This window comes from Electrona antarctica, assembly GCF_951216825.1.
Source record: "Electrona antarctica genome assembly, chromosome: 8".
NCBI lineage: Eukaryota > Metazoa > Chordata > Actinopteri > Myctophiformes > Myctophidae > Electrona > Electrona antarctica.
Genome location: NC_136789.1, coordinates 56,184,910 through 56,201,293, shown reverse-complemented (window position 1 = coordinate 56,201,293; position 16,384 = coordinate 56,184,910). Strand labels below are relative to the sequence as shown.

The 16,384-nt window shown below is 43.2% G+C and overlaps 1 protein-coding gene across 1 annotated transcript; it reads right to left on the bottom strand.

Moving 5' to 3' along the window:
* Window positions 1-489: 489 nt before the first annotated feature.
* Window positions 490-16,159, bottom strand: vps26c (VPS26 endosomal protein sorting factor C). The gene is made up of 8 exons (XM_079508526.1): window positions 15,866-16,159; window positions 13,236-13,379; window positions 10,622-10,771; window positions 8,335-8,415; window positions 4,782-4,856; window positions 4,541-4,691; window positions 2,903-3,055; window positions 490-1,069 (listed from the first exon to the last, which is right to left on the bottom strand). The coding sequence occupies exons 1-8, from the start codon at window positions 16,049-16,051 to the stop codon at window positions 987-989; spliced, it is 1,023 nt and encodes a 340-aa protein (XP_079364652.1). The 5' UTR covers window positions 16,052-16,159; the 3' UTR covers window positions 490-986.
* Between the last annotated feature and the right edge of the window lie 225 nt (window positions 16,160-16,384).

Below are 16,384 nucleotides of genomic sequence, written 5' to 3'. Positions count from 1 at the left end.
GTTTATGCATGGTCATTTATCAGACTACATTGAAAGAACCATTGGCCTCAATTGATCTGCCAAACCCATCTAGTAGTGTCATCTACAGCTTCTTAGGAACGGTTTGCGGAGCGGTCTTGATACCGGAAGGTCGCCAGTTCGTATCCCCGGACCGGCACGTTAAAATTACCACCGCTGAAGTGCCCTTGAGCAAGGCATTGCACCACTACCATGAAATGTTCTATGAGCAGGGCCTGGCTGTAAACAAGTATCTGATGCTTAGTCCAGTTACCCTGGGTAAATATAGTAACTAACTAATAGTCAACTGGTATTATATATTGTTGTTGCTCTTCTATTACAGAAACAAGATATTAACCTTCCATTTATTAATCCAGAGTGATGTATGGAGCCATTTTTCAAAGCAAACCATCGTGTGTGGGGTTCTTCTGTGAAGACAATCTTTCTTTAATTGTATACAAGATAAAAATCACTTCCTTGAGAGAAACTGGATTCGATTTGTCATAGCTATGCCATCGTCTTTTAATGCAGTATTACAAAAACAGTGTCTGTGTACACAAATTTAACCTTGCAACGTCTTAGTTCAAATAAAACAATTAATGGACAAAAATAGTCCATTAATGAGCGTTTTAATGTCTGTACAAAATGTAAACATGAAACAATTCATGGCCAAATGGTCTGTTTTGTATGATTTCGGTGGACAATATTTTAGACCATTTATTTTGACAGATTACAGTTGAAGCTCTTTCAGAATAAGAATTCTTAATTAGTAGCTACTAGCTAACTCGGTGCAGGAACAACATAGAAATTCCTTCAAGTTTTTTTTTTTTTGCGTAAGACTTCCAAGTGGTTTGTGTGAGGATAGGAAAGTGTTTTCCACAAGATCTATTATCTTCAAAAACACACATTGTGACAACATGAAGTACACATTTTGTAGTGCGTTTGTGGTCCCATGTTTGGTCCGTCTTCAGTCATGTGGTCTCCCCGTCTCAAACCCGACACAGCTTCAGTGGAAAGTTCTCTGTGATCAGGTGATCGTCGTGAAGGACGATGACAACGTTCACCTCGAACTCTGCAGGAGACAAAACATGTGGTGTTCAATGGGCTCCCTATGCACACACGTCATTTTGGAAAGAACCTGGGTCCCTTCCCTACTTCCTTCACAGGTGTTACCGATGATACTAATGAAGGCTCTGTTCCATTTTGGTCAAACAGTCAGGGTGCTGCTGGTGTGCATGTTGGCTCACTGGAAACACTGCTACACCAGTGGGTCTCAAAGTGTCCTTCAGTGGGTTTGAAATGGCCGTGTACAGCTCTGTAAGGGGCGATTCATACTCCTATTTTAGAGCCGAATAAAAGTCGGTTCGGCTCTGTAGAGCCTACAATGTGACGTCATTTGAGGTTCGGGGGCGGCGGGTACCGTCCTAAAGTCGGCTCTTCGGTGCTACTGAAAATTTCTGACGAGCCGAAATCATTTCGGCACTACAGCGGTAAAATAGGAGTATGAATGAGAGTGTAAGGGTCCATTTAGTTCCATTTGTACACTCTCAGAGATATGGGGATCCTTGAAATTAAAAAGTTTGAAAACCACTGTACACTAAATGGAACAGATTATACAAGTTAGGCATTTAGCAGACGCTCTTAGAGCGACAGTATAATTGGTAACCCCTTGTGAAGGAAGTAGGGAAGAGGCTAGGAGGTAGGAAGAGTTATTCTTTGTGTAAAGAGCCTAAAAATGGAGAGGGCGTAAAATAAAGGTACTTTATTACAAAAAGGTTAAAGCGAAACTTTCGATCGAACGGTCTTCATCAGGGCATGTATGAAAGACCTAGGGTGACCAGATGTCCCTCTTTGCGTGGGACAGTCCCTCATTTCCAAGACTTTTCAGGCGTCCCACAAATTGAGACCCTGTCCCACATTATGACTGATGACAGGTAATTGCATCAGTGTTCAAATGTCCTAATAGTTAGTCCCCTAACAGTTGGCCTTCTGTTGTAAAGCTCTCTCTCTTCCTGCAAGTGAGATGGGGGGACGGGGTCCCCCCATCTCACTTGTCCCACACAAGAGATACTTCTGTCCCTCAAATGAACAGTTGGGATCTGGTCACCCTGGAAAGACCTGGATTTATACAGTGCTCTGAGCCTCTGGTTCTGTATCAATGCTCTCTGCATTGGAAATGACACAACTGACACGAGGTAACAATGCAGACTGTTGGCTTTCATTTGAGGTTGAGCCAGCATCAGATGAAATGAGCCCTTTATTCATACCCTGTGTTACCGGAACAAAGTGGCTCAACTGAACATCAACATATACACAAACCTTATGGGTGCAATTGTACACTCAGAGTTAGAGTAGCAGTCGGGATGTTATGTGATAATCAGGGCTTGACACCAAGGTCTCGGAGGCATATGCCCAGAAAAGTAACTTTTCCATTATAAAATGATAGGTAAACTTGTCAAAGCTTGTCCCAAAAAAAAAAAGAGTAGCATTGTTCTGTATAAATAGCTTATAATAATATCATATGCTATTTATGAAGAACAAGTTCTGGTGGCAAGTTCATTCCGTCTTCAGTAAATATTATTTACTGAAGACTGAATGCATTTGCCCGCTGGGCAGTGGGCAGTGGGCAACCTGAAAGCAAACTCCACTTGCCCGACAGTTTTATATACACGCCACGGGCAGTCGGGCAACCGTTAAGAGTCAACCCCTGCTGATAAGTTCATGGATTGTTTTTTTTTTAATCATATCGTTATATTGTATGTAAATCTTTTATGGTCCCACTCCCCTGGAAGATTAGCCGTCGCCTGGCCGTCAGCCGCTGGGGATCCACTGAAGATTAGCCGTCGCCTGGCCGTCAGCCGCTGGGGATCCACTGAACAAACGATAGAACAGCGATATGACGTACCCACTTTAAAGTTGGTGGTTTCCAGGGTGGGGCAGGTGAACAGCCTGGGGAACACCATGTATATGGGGATGGAGAGGCCGTGGCAGATGTCCCCTTCTGCTATCTGGATGTTCTGGATCTCCGTGGCGTCCCTGGCGTAGCCTTCCGCACAACCTGCAAATTGACGGCATGCGTTGAATTCATCAACAACACTGTGTGGCCTTCGACACAACCATTGCATTTTAACCCATTTAGACCTGAAGACAATTCTACAAATGCCTTCTAAATCCTGACAGTTTTCTGAAAAACCCTATGTTTCTACTGTATGTTAGTGGTTGGTTCTCAAACTATTTCATGTCAAGGACCCCCAAAAATATATGTAATTGGCCGCCGACACCCATCTAAAAATATGTTGTTCCAGGGACCTCCCAGAAGCAAAGATATGAGTTAAAAACGTTCGCTCTGATAGAAGATATATTCAAAGATTTGCACTACATTTTCACGATTTTTCAAAAATAACAGACCTACAAGCTCGTAGCTTGTAGGTCTGCTATTTTTCAAACAGCTAAAGTATAACATAATGCTCAAAACACCAAAAGGGGTTCCCGTACAGAATGGGTTAATAAGTGGATGACATTCGTTAAATGAATCAACCAGGCTGTAGCCTTCAGCGCAACCTTTAAAAACACCAGATAGATAACTACATTGTAGCTGTAGCCCATTAAAACCAGGAAAGCATCTGTGTCATTTTAGATTTGAGCTATTCCAAAATATCTGATCTACAAGTTTGTAAAACAAAAATCTTGAAGATTTGTGCAAATCTTTGAATATATATATAGCAAAAAAAATTAATCAAATCTTCACTTCTGGGGGTCCCGGGAACAATCTATTTTGAGGCCAAATACATATCATTTGGGGGGGTTCTTGACATGCAAACATTTGTAGAATCGGCCTCCGGCCCTAAAAAGAATAGTTTGCCATTAAAAATAAGTCAGGGTTTGTCACATGGAGAACATGACAGATTATGTTTTAAATTAAGCTGATGTAATGAAATTGCCTTAGTCCACATGTCTCCACCCTGACAATTAAATAAATGTACTTAATAAGTAGTACCCGAGTAAATAAATATACTTAGTTAACTGCCTCCAATGTGTGTAAAGTGTACACTGTAAATCATACATGGGCAACTGGCGGCCCGGGGGCCACATGCGGCCCCCACCTTCACTTAATGTGGCCCTCAGGTTAATATCGCAATACTGATATATTATTGATTTCAGCTGTTACAATTCCAAACATGACCCGCTTTAATTACTTCTGTCTAAATTAGTATTATTCAAATGTTATTGTGTTGTTTTTTCATGTCCAATGTATTAGAATTTAGTTCATAAAGTTGTTATGTTACTGTTATGTTACTTTTCAGCATTACAATTCAAAAATTGAAAATAATATTCAGGTTTTCAATTCAAATAATAGCAAAAAAAGCTGATCTACAAGCTCAAAACGCGTCGCAGTGCGACGCACTTTGAGCTTGTGGATCGGCTATTTTTGCTCCGACCTGTATGCAATGTGGCCCCTCTGGAGTGAGTGGGTAAATATAGTGGCCCTCTCCATCGTCAAAGTTGCCCACCCACCCCTGCTGTAAATGAAGCAGACAGTTACCGCAGGTCTCCACTCTGACCAGCTGCAGCTCAATGCTCTTGATGGGAACCTGGGAGTTCTCCACCACGATCTCTCCGGTGAGCGGCTGGCTGATCACGCAGTTGGTGGCGTCCAGGTGGCCACGGATCACAAACTTAGGTAGCGAACTCCTCTACGGTGAAACAATAATGTTCACAATAGGATTAAAGAACTCATTGAAAGAAAAATAATTGTTCACAATAAGATGTCTCAGTGTGCCGACCTCTCGGACGTTGTGCAGAGTGTCGGGGGTGATGGTGAAGTCCACGGGAGTGGGCGTCAGCTTGGCTTTCTGCGCCTGAGAGGAGCAAGCAGGAGAATGTGTATACAGTAGGTCAAATTCTACAAAGTAACACTAACAATATCTAAAGTTTTTAAATAATTGCCTCTGAGATGTAGTGGAGTAGAAATAAAAGTATTGGAATTTGGAAATACTCCAGTGAAGTACAAATACTACCGCACTTGAGTAAATGTACTTAATCTCCACCTCTGCTTTTTATTAGGGACCAAGAAGTCACGCAGTGACTTTGGTCACTCTTTGTTTTTGTGTTTATTTTTCTTCTTCTTCTTCTCCTTCTCCTTCTCCTTCTTCTTCCGCCAAAAATAGCTGTTCTGACTGAATGGTGCAGTCGGTTTTCGCGAAACGCGGTAATCTGGTAGAGGGCCATGCCAAACGGTGAATATGCGAAGCCCAAGACGATTGGCCAAATGGTGGCGCTATAGCGCTCAATTTAAAATGCTAACTTTGAACGTGCATAGCTCATGAACCGTTTGACCGTTGGCAATGACACTTTGATACCCATATGCGTATCCTCGTGCTGAACAACTTTCGTGTTCTGACTTTTGACCTCTGACCTTTAGATCACCCGCCATTTTTAATTATATGATCAGTACTTTATTTTATTCTCCTTCTGCCAAAAATAGCTGTTCTGACTGAACCGTGCAGTCGGTTTGCGCAAAACTTGTCAACATGATAGAGGACCATGCCAAACGGTGACTATGTGAAGCCCATCATGATTGGCCAAATGGTGGCGCTATAGCACTCAATTGATGCAAAACTTGCAAAACTTGCAAACTTTGAACGTGCATATCTCATGAACCGTTTGACCGTTGGCAATGACACTTTGATACACATATGTGTCTCCTCATGCCGAACAACTTCCGAGTTCTGACTTTTGACCTCTGACCTTTAGATCACCCGCCATTTTGAATTATTTGAAAAACAGTTCAAATGTAACTCCTCCCAGAATCTTTGCTCAAAATGCACGAAAACTTCTACACGTGAACTTTGGACGTATACGGACAAATAATCGTAGCACATTTTTGTTAAGTGAAAAAATGAAGTTTTTATGAGCCAATGAAAATTGCTGTTTTGTGAAAATTATTCTTCTGCCTCTAATACACACACATGCTTATGTCACTTTACTATGCGAATCCCATCATGATTGGCCAAATGGTGGCGCTATAACACTCAATTGATGCAAAACTTGCAAACTTGCAAACTTTGAACGTGCATATCTCATGAACCGTTTGACCGTTGGCAATGACACTTTGATACACATATGTGTCTCCTCATGCCGAACAACTTTCGTGTTCTGACTTTTGACCTCTGACCTTTAGATCACCCGCCATTTTGAATTATATGAAAAACAGTTAAAATGTAACGTCTCCCAGAATCTTTGCTCAAAATGCACGAAAACTTCTACACGTGAACTTTGGACATATACGGACAAATAATCGTAGCACATTTTTTCTAAGTGAAAAAATGAAGTTTTTATGAGCCAATGAAAATTGCGCGCGCACGCACACACACACACACACTAAAGTTTATACTGAATGATGTTACTGTTTAGAATGAGTCAACTGACTGTGTCTGCATAGCTCAGTTGGTAGAGCTCTCGCCGTTGGACCACAAGGTTGTGTGTTCAAATCCAGCTACTGACAACTCAGCTTGTCAGTCTTATTTGTACATATTGTTGAACGCCCTGTGGGCTATATCAGTGAGATCAATAACTTTAAAGACTGGTGTGATAATTGCCACCTTATGTTAAACACCACAAAAACTAAAGAGATGATCTTCAATCCAAATCCATGGTTATGAACGAATGTCTGCCTAACACACACACACATGCAGCCACGCACGCACGCACGCACGCACGCACGCACGCACGCACGCACGCACGCACGCACGCACGCACGCAGGCAGGCAGGGGCAGGCAGGCAGGCAGGCAGGCAGGCAGGCAGGCAGGCAGGCAGGCAGGCAGGCAGGCAGGCAGGCACGCAGGCACGCACGCACGCACACACACACAAGACATGCCCAAAATGAGGACACACCTTCTTGTTACCAAATACCTGCATGGTTTTACTGTTTACAATATAGTCACTGATTGTCTCTGTGTAGGTCAGTCAGTAGAGCTCCCGCCTTCGGTCCACAAGGTTGCGAGTTCAAATCCCGGTACCGACAACTCGGCTCGTCGGTCTCATTTGTGCGTGTTGTTCTCATTGCGCATTGTTCTTCTTCTATCTTGGTCCCGCTTTATCGCTGCTTGCAGCTATATTTTGTATTTGTTTTTGTATTATTCCTGAGGGGAACAGCCAGGAGTTAAGCTGTGCTCACACTAGCAGCAACAACCAATGACAAACAGGAGTTGAACACATTGTATGCACCATTGATCAACCTGAACATTGTGTCAGTAATAATCAGAACATGGAGGGACATTTTCCAGTAAAAGTGGTGTTATCAGGGCTTTGTTTGTTTGTGCCTTGACGGAGCGGGGCGGGGCGATAGAGTATCTGCTATCTGTTTGTGTGCCTCGACGGAGCGGGGTGGGGCGATAGAGTATCTGCTATCTGCGTGCCGGTTGTGGTGGGCCGGTCCGAGCCAAAGTTAGGGCCACATTTTTGACCCAGTCCAGCCCCAATACTCACATGATGTGAGTATTGGGGCTGGATTTAGCTATATGTGACCGTTTCTGACCGAGGATAAGTTATTGATTTTGTATTTGTTTTTCACGATAGACGTTTTTTCACGTCAAATGAAAGCAGGGTATCAAATAAGCCTATCTCACAGAATTTCCCCGCCCCCCTTAATACGCCCCCTTTCGGGGTTAGTGGTGATAGCGTGACGTCACTCCATAGACGCTTCATGTTAACAGAGGTAATTTAAGAAGTCTACAACTTTTGTTTTCTCAAGGTAAGGTTTGTTCTATCTGTTCGAGCTGATTTACCATATTGTTTGCTTCATAATAATATTGGTCTGTCACATTTTTACATTAGAAAATGTACTTAGATTCTCCAGAGAAAAAAACGTGTAAATGCTCATGTTAAAGTCACCACTATTTACCGGAAGTGGGCGTGAAAAACGGGCTGTGAGATAGGCCTATTGACATATTGGTTGTTCAGTTTGACCCACCAGTTTTGGCTTATAGTAAGAGTAAGGTCTTACAGAAAACAGCGAGTTGAGAAAACAGGCTTGAAAGTTTCACTTCTGTGGACTATAACATTACACCTAGCTACATGTTTAAGCATGCATTACATATTTACATGTCGATTTCAGCTCTGACATTTATTTCAGACATGCTATAGTATGTGAAGAGTCTGCCTGTGCTATTAACACATTTTGGACAAAAAAAACTAAATAAATCGTTTTTCTCCTCTCCTGAACAGTTAGTTTTGGCACCATGACTGTCTCTCTATCGAAAATAGTCACATATTGTGTCACCGTGTGTGTGTGTTGTGTTGTGTCTTCCGAAGGACAGGTGACAGTGACCTCTCACCTGGCAGTGCACCATGAACTCGCACGTCTTGCTCAGGTCTTTGGCTAACAGGGAGCGCTTCATGTCACAACGTAGAGTATACTGGGAACAAAAAACATGCTTCATTATTCAACAAATCGGAAAGTTATCGATAGACTAATCGCTGAGAAAATAGGAGTTGCCGCTTGAAGCCCCCTAATGCACACATGCAGTACTGAGAAAGACTTGGTACACGGACAACAGTTGTATTATTTATATATTTTTGTAAAGCCTCGTTTTGTTTTGTTTTCTGTTAACTGAAATGTTGTTTTTTTTCCTTTACATTCTGATTTTTGTAATATCATTAGTTTTAGTTAGTTAATTAGTTGACTGCAATAACCCTGCTCAAGACATGTTCATACCAAGCCAAAGGCAATTTAAACACACTGTGATTAAATCAATACGTATTAATGAATACTAATTCATTATGTAATATAGATCTGTGTTCCGTTTTAACCCATGGAAACCGGGAGAGCATCTGTGTCACTTTAGATTTTAGCCTCGATTTCAGTATATTCAAAAACAGCAGCTATACAAGCTGCCAGCACGCCACCTAGTGCCGGGGTTCTCAACCCGTGGGTCGCGACCCCTCGGGGGGTCGCCAAATTATTTTAGGGGGTCCCCAAATTATTTAAAAAAAAGAAGAGCGCGCCACTCGGTGGCGCGCTATGAGCTTGTAGATCTGCTATTTTTCAATAGCTAAATTATAACAATGCTTAAAACACCAAAAGGGGTTCCCGCCCAAAATGGTTTAAGGTTATTGTAGCAGTCAATTTATATTGGGGGTCGGGAGGGGGCAGGGCGGGGGTCCCGAGACGTTGCCAAAGCATTTCCGGGGGTCCCCGGCCAAAAACGTTGAGAACCCCTGCTATATTTGACCATTGTGAAAACAATCTTGTGAGAACTGCTGATTTAGCTTCTAATCTTATCAACCTAATCACCAGTATGTTCTTATCAAGACTACTCAGTACTCAATGCAGCCAGTGTGGACATTTCCACATACTGCCTGCCGCGGGTAAGCGACTAAGAAATGCAGAAGTGAAATGACTGCCGCTGAAGTGAAAACATTGTGAAACTGAGGGCCTAGGTACACGAGGACGTCGCGGGCTGTTCCCCGCCTAAGTTTGAGAACGATACAAAACTTTACTGCGTCTACATTGCGGTTATGTTAATTATGTACGGGTCTAGACGAGACCGGTAAACTGCTTCGTTTTCAATAGAACTTACATGGCCGGTTAAGACTGATAAGAGGTTAAGGGAATTACGTGGCCCGGTTCAGACTGAGGTTAGGGTTAGGGTTAGATTTACCCGTTACGGTTACTAATAGTTGGACAACGCGACCAACAGACAATGTCAGACAAAGGCTGACAACTTCAGTATGTGGAAATGTCCATACTGGCTGCATTGATAACGGCTGATGACGGACATTAAATACGGAGAGAACATCCGGAACCGCTCGCATGTTTAGGTCATAATGGGTTCATGACATGCAGTTTTGTTCACTTGCTGAAAATAGATCTAAAAAACAACAAAAAAACAAAATATATATTTGGCGGGCCTTGATGCCGTCGTAATGACAGGTTTTTTCACTTGCTGAAAATAGATGATCCACAAGCCCACAACACGGCGCGCTGCAACGCGTTGTGGGCTTGTAGATCGTCCATTTTCAGCATGCAACTAGTCCACTAGTCCACCTTCCTAACATTTTAGTCTAGTTTTTATTTGTTTGACGAAATTGTCAGCATATTTAGTCTTAGTTTTAGTCACCATAGCTTAGTTTCCATTTAGTTTTCGTCAGGTAGTCGACGAACATTTTCCCGTCTTGGTTTTCAGTCGACGGAAACAACACACTCCATGGTAGGTCCGTCTCATAGACATAGATTACCTGAATGTTGACAAATACTCCATGGTAGGTCTCATAGACATAGATTACCTGTATGTTGACAAATACTCCATGGTAGGTCTCATAGACATAGATTACCTGTATGTTGACAAATACTCCATGGTAGGTCTCATAGACATAGATTACCTGTATGTTGACAAATACTCCATGGTAGGACTCATAGACATAGATTACCTGTATGTTGACAAATACTCCATGGTAGGTCTCATAGACATAGATTACCTGTATGTTGACAAATACTCCATGGTAGGACTCATAGACATAGATTACCTGTATGTTGACAAATACTCCATGGTAGGTCTCATAGACATAGATTACCTGTATGTTGACAAATACTCCATGGTAGGTCTCATAGACATAGATTACCTGTATGTTGACAAATACTCCATGGTAGGTCTCATATAAGACCTTGTTGTTCTTGGTGTTCAGGGGGAACTCAAACGGGATCTCGGTCTTGCCTCCGGGGACCTTCCCTGCCTTGGCCACCTCGATGTTGCAGTTGATCAGCTGGATGGGCTGGTTGCAGCACGAGGACAGCGAGCGAGATAGTCAAAACAAACGTGATCATCACATTTATACAAAATACTAATCGGGTGGAAACCTTATATGTGCAAAACGGGGGGGAAATAACACTATGTTTCAATGCATGCCATGTAGTAATTATTTAGTGACAAGCTCTTCTCTTTCAAAACCTATAAACACACATCCGTTTTCACTTAAAAATGTCTTTCTTTAATTAGCTAAAATCATATTGCGTCGCACTGTGAGCTCGCACACACGCACACGCACACGCACACACACACACACACACACACACAGTACAAGGTTTCCACCCCACAATGAGGACAAACTGTTCAGTAGTTCACCTTTAACATAGTGGTAGAAATTGTACTTAAGAACAATTTACAATTACAATTTAGGCATTTAGCAGACGCTCTTAATCCAGAGCGACTTACATTAAGCAATAACAAAAGCATGGCATACATCACATATATAAAAAGTAGTTATCATGAACCATGCGTAAACTAAGAACGTAACAGTGGAGTATCTATGTAAACTATACATACTATACTATATTATACATGTATTGTGTACTATAAAGTGCTATGACTACATAAAATGCAATTCTAGTGCTGTCTACGTAACAAGCTATAAGTCTGTTTAAAATACTATCTAAGTCTACATAAAGTGCTAACGGGCCATGGTGGAGTCTGAAGAGGTAGGTTTTCAGACTACGGCGGAAGATTGGGAGTGAGGCTGCAGTTCTGACTGTGATGGGAAGTGCATTCCATAGTTTTGGAGCCAGAAGGGAGAAGAGTTTGGGACGTGTGGAGCGTTGTCCTGGCGTTTTTAGTGAAGGTACCTCCAGCTTCCCTGCGTTGGCTGATCTGCGCGGGAGGGTTTGTAGGGTACGATCATACTTGTGAGATATGGGGGAGCCATGCCTTTGGTTGCTTTGAATGCCAGCATCAGAGTTTTGTATTCTGTGCGGGCAGCGACTGGGAGCCAATGGAGGGAGCGGAGAAGGGGGGAGACGTGTGAGAATTTTGGCTGGTTGAAGACCAAGCGAGCTGCGGCATTTTGGATCAGTTGGAGGGGCTTAAGTGCACATGCCGGTAGGCCAGTAAGGAGGCAGTTACAATAGTCAAGTTTTGACAAGACTGGATTTGACAAGTCTGGATTAGGAGCTGGGCTGACTCCTGGGTGAGGAACGGTCTAATTCGTCGTACGTTATAGAGTGTAAACCTACAGGATCGAGTGACAGCTGTGATGTGTGTTTTGAACGAGAGCTGACTGTCCAGGACAACACCAAGGTTCCTGGCTGTCGGGACAGACTTTACAATACTTTTAGTCTGGCAGTCGGGTTGTGGAGTGGGTGATATACAGTACATGAATCCACTTGCTGACCGGCTGTCGGTATTGAGCATTTTTTATAGGGGTTTCTTGTGACCATACCATTAACATCCTGTATATAAAAGGCAAAAATGTCAAACTTTCCTTATGCTTTAAGAAGCATGCGACATGTCAAACTAGGGGGTTTTCATGGTTCTGAATCCATTCTAAGCATTCGTTTTGCACAAAATACACTCCTTGGGCTCAAAACAGCCATAGCCAATGACCTCATCACATTTGTGCTGACCTCCTCACATTTGTCATGGCGGCTATGGCCGTGGCTCAGAGGTAGAGTGGCTGGATGGTAACGAACTGGCAAGGTTGCCAGTTCGAACCCGGGCTCCCCCAGAGTTAGTGTTGAAGTGTCCTTGAGCAAGACACTGAACCCCAAATTGCTCCTGATGTGCCTTGCATGGTTTCCGCCGCCATCAGTGTGTGAATGTGTGTGTGAATGGGTGAATCGATGCACAATCTATGTAAAGCACCTTGGATAAAGGCGCTATATAAATGCACCATTTACCATACATGGCAGTGAATGGAGCCCACTGGACCAGCTTGTGAACGAACATTATTTCTGAACAATTGAATTTGGGACCTTTGTCATATAATCGGTTCAGGACTATAAAAGAAGACATACTGTATCACAGGTTGCTTTCTAATCACTTGCTTTTCGATGTCCACTGTACATCATTTTATAAAGGTATCGTTTCTGTCTCAGGCAGAAACGAACGGGAAACGGTGGACAGTCTCACGATACTTGGCACGTTCAGAAACGTACTTTGTGGTCTTTAGATACCTCTATAAAATGACACAGTGTACACATCGAAAAGCAACACAACAGACAATGTGTTACTGTTCGTTATTCTGTTATTTTCCAGAAGCGATTACTTTACAAAAGGTCTCAGTCATTCAGAAATAGTGTTTGTTCATGAGCTGGTCACCGGGCTCTCATAGACTCAGTGCATTCCACCAAACTTCCGGGGGTAGTTTGGCGCCCATGGTGCGACGGATCTGCCGTCTGGAATTGCGTGATAGCGGAAAATGCCGTTGGTGTCTTTATCTTCTTTTTCATACACCTTGCACTGACCTTAACAGAGTTGTAGAAGGCCTCGAACACGCCCACGCTCTTGGAGCTCAGCTGGAGGTTGACCACGCCTTCCATGGTGAGGGAGATGCCTTGATGCTGCACCGCCTCTTTAAGAGCCAGGACCACCACGCCTGCCAGGACCTCCTGAAAGACCACGTGACATGTTTGCTAATGGCAAAAATCGAGTGGCAAATCGAGTGGCAAAGCGACAGACAAAGTGTGTTTAACTTTTTTAACGTCTTTTGACCCTTTTTTGGCCTGACGTCGAAATTAAAAACAAAATCTTCTAAATCCTGAGTTTTCTGAAATACCTGTTTCTATATCAGTGGTGCTCAAGTACCCCAGAAACTATATGTAATTGGCCACCAACCACCATCTGAAAATATGTTGTTCCAGGTACCCCCCAGTGGCCACCATCTGAAAATATGTTGTTCCAGGGACCCCCCCAGTGGCCACCATCTGAAAATATGTTGTTCCAGGGACCCCCCAGTGGCCACCATCTGAAAATATGTTGTTCCAGGGACCCCCCAGAAGCAAAGATTTGATTCTTTGAAACGCTCGCTCTTCAAGAATATATATTCAATGATTTGCGCCACATTTTAACGATTTGTCCCGGTGGAAACAAAATCCCCTTTTGGCCAAAAAGTACCGTTTATACGTGTGGTGGGGCCACTGGGGGGCTCAGAGTGCGAGACATTGCCAAAGCATTTCCGGGGGTCCCCGGCCAAAAACGTGGAGAACCCCTGTTATAGTGCCTAGTTTGGTGCAAATGGGACCAATGGTGTGAAATGAAATGAAATGAAATGAAATGATTACTATATTTACCCAGGGTATCTGGGCTAAGCTCAAGAACTTGTTTCCAGCCAGGCCCTGCTCATAGAACATTTCATCGTAGTGGTTCAATGCCTTGTTCAAGGGCACTTCAGCGGTGGTAATTTTAACGTGTCGGACCGCTGATTCGAACTGGCGACCTTCCGGTATCAAGACCGCTCCGCAATCCGTTCGGCCACCGTGTGCCTCGCAAGTCTGGATTTTACGTTTCTGACCTCAACCCACCCAATGAGGCAATTTTAATATAGGATAGTGACATGCCTGGCATCATGGCATGTGTGTGCGAGTGTGCCCCATCCTATATGTATGTGTTCACTGAAGGAAGTTGAAGAGAAGAGAAGAAGCAAGCACTCAGTTGAGCAGCTCAAAGTAATGGTTCAGGTAGCGACAGTCCATAGAAAATCATACCAGCACTCGCATCCAAATGGATTCTTGTTTATTTCAAGTTTCCAGCAGCAAACAAACAACGGACATGCTGAGGAAGGTTTGTTTGCTGCTGGGGGAGACTTAACCTGACTCCACCAGATGGGGCAGAGAGTACCCTCCTGCTCCCATCTGGGAACTCTCAGGCAGACTTGATGCCCACAAAACGGCCTGGCCAATCAGCAGCTTCTAGCTTCTAGCTGCTGCTGATTGGCCAGGCCGTTTTGTGGCCGGGCATCAAGTCTGCCTGAGAGTTCCCAGATGGGAGCAGGAGGGGGGAACCCAGTGTACTCTCTGCTGCCCCATCTGGCGGAGTCAGGTTAGGGGAGACTTGAAATAAACAAGAATCCTATTGCTTACACAGTGAGTGCTGGTTCGCTGTTCTTTTCTATGCATTGAAGGAAGTTGCCATGTGCTGCGCCTGCTGTGACTGTCGACCCTGCCGTTGCATACAGAGGATGTGTGGTCGTCTCGTGGAACAGTGGAGACATTTGAGCAGTTTTCGGCCGCAAATGACGATCAACTTATATCCACAACAACATGGATCAGGCTCACTATTAGAATGCACAACTTTAAGAAAAAAACTATACATGATGCGATCGAGTATTCTATGGGTGCGTTTTTCCTATGGAATATACATGAAACATCACAGGCAGCCACACGGCCTGATGTAGGCTAAGATTTAGACCTCGTAGATGGATTTGATCGATTCTGGCATTTTCAATTGAAAATGTCAGAATCGATCAAATAGGCCACTAGAGTCTAAATCTTAGGCCTGATGCTGACACATGGAAACCCAACACGTCATGTCATGTCATGTGATTCCAGTCTCGTGACATTAAGGAAAAGGAAACCACTTTATGGACTGAATTTCATGTTGATCTATCTTCAAAATGTAACGCAATCACACAATAATATTAAAACACGACAGCACAAAGATATAATAAGCAACATAATACAATAGTACTATTGTATTATGTTGTTATACGTATAACCCTACGCATATTGATTGTATTTTTTTTATCACAGTGTGTACAATGGGCACATTTCAAACGAAAGCATAAGTCAAGATACAAAAACTGTAGGACGAAACCTAGCCCCATATGTGCCCTCTCCCTACGCTCATTCTGTAGCTCTCTCAGCTACAGAATGAGCGTAGGGAGAGGGCACATATGGGGCTAGACGAAACCATGATAAAGCACTACTAAGACTTGTTTACATCAGCGTCAGGATCCATGTTCAATCCATCAGAACATGTAAAGGCGTACAGATCATTCTATGAAAAACAGGGGATCATCATACATTACGTTTAACAGTTAACACCTCGACCGTGCACACACAGTCATGAAAGGTTCATAGAATAGAACTGCACTCACCCCTTCATGATAAACCTTGTTTGCTCGTTTCAGTCTGATGTCCAGAGAGACGCTCATTGTTGTTGTGGCCGGGTCAACATGTACATCAACCACGAATTGAGCTAGATCAATCGATCGATCGATCTGGTTGTGATGTTTATAAATAATAATCTTAATACATGAAACAGTATAGCTCCATGTTCTCATACGCTTTGTTATTCCTAAGAGTAAGTTGTATTCTACTATTTATTTTCTGGGAGGCTGAGACGCTGCGAGGCGCTTTGCTGCCCCACGCAGGCCCTGCTGCAGTACTGCCCTTGTCTCGCCCTCAAAGATGTTGTTGTGAGTGAGTTGGGTTTAAAAGAAGGCAGGCAGGCAGGCAGGAACAAAAACATGGTAATACATTTAAAAAAAAATGTCATCATGAATCATACATAAGCTAAAAACCTAACAGTGGAATATAATGAAACTATGCTTATACACTATAGTGCTATGTAAAATGCTATTTTAGGTTACAGAAGTTGAGCCTATGCATACGCC

Coding starts and splice junctions, on each gene's coding strand:
- vps26c (XM_079508526.1), bottom strand. CDS start 16,051: ATGAGAACATGGAGCTATACTGTTTCATGTATTAAGATTATTATTTAT. Junction 4,692..4,781: donor CTCTGCACAACGTCCGAGAG/GTCGGCACACTG, acceptor GTTTCACCGTAG/AGGAGTTCGCTACCTAAGTT. Junction 3,056..4,540: donor GGTCAGAGTGGAGACCTGCG/GTAACTGTCTGC, acceptor GTCAATTTGCAG/GTTGTGCGGAAGGCTACGCC.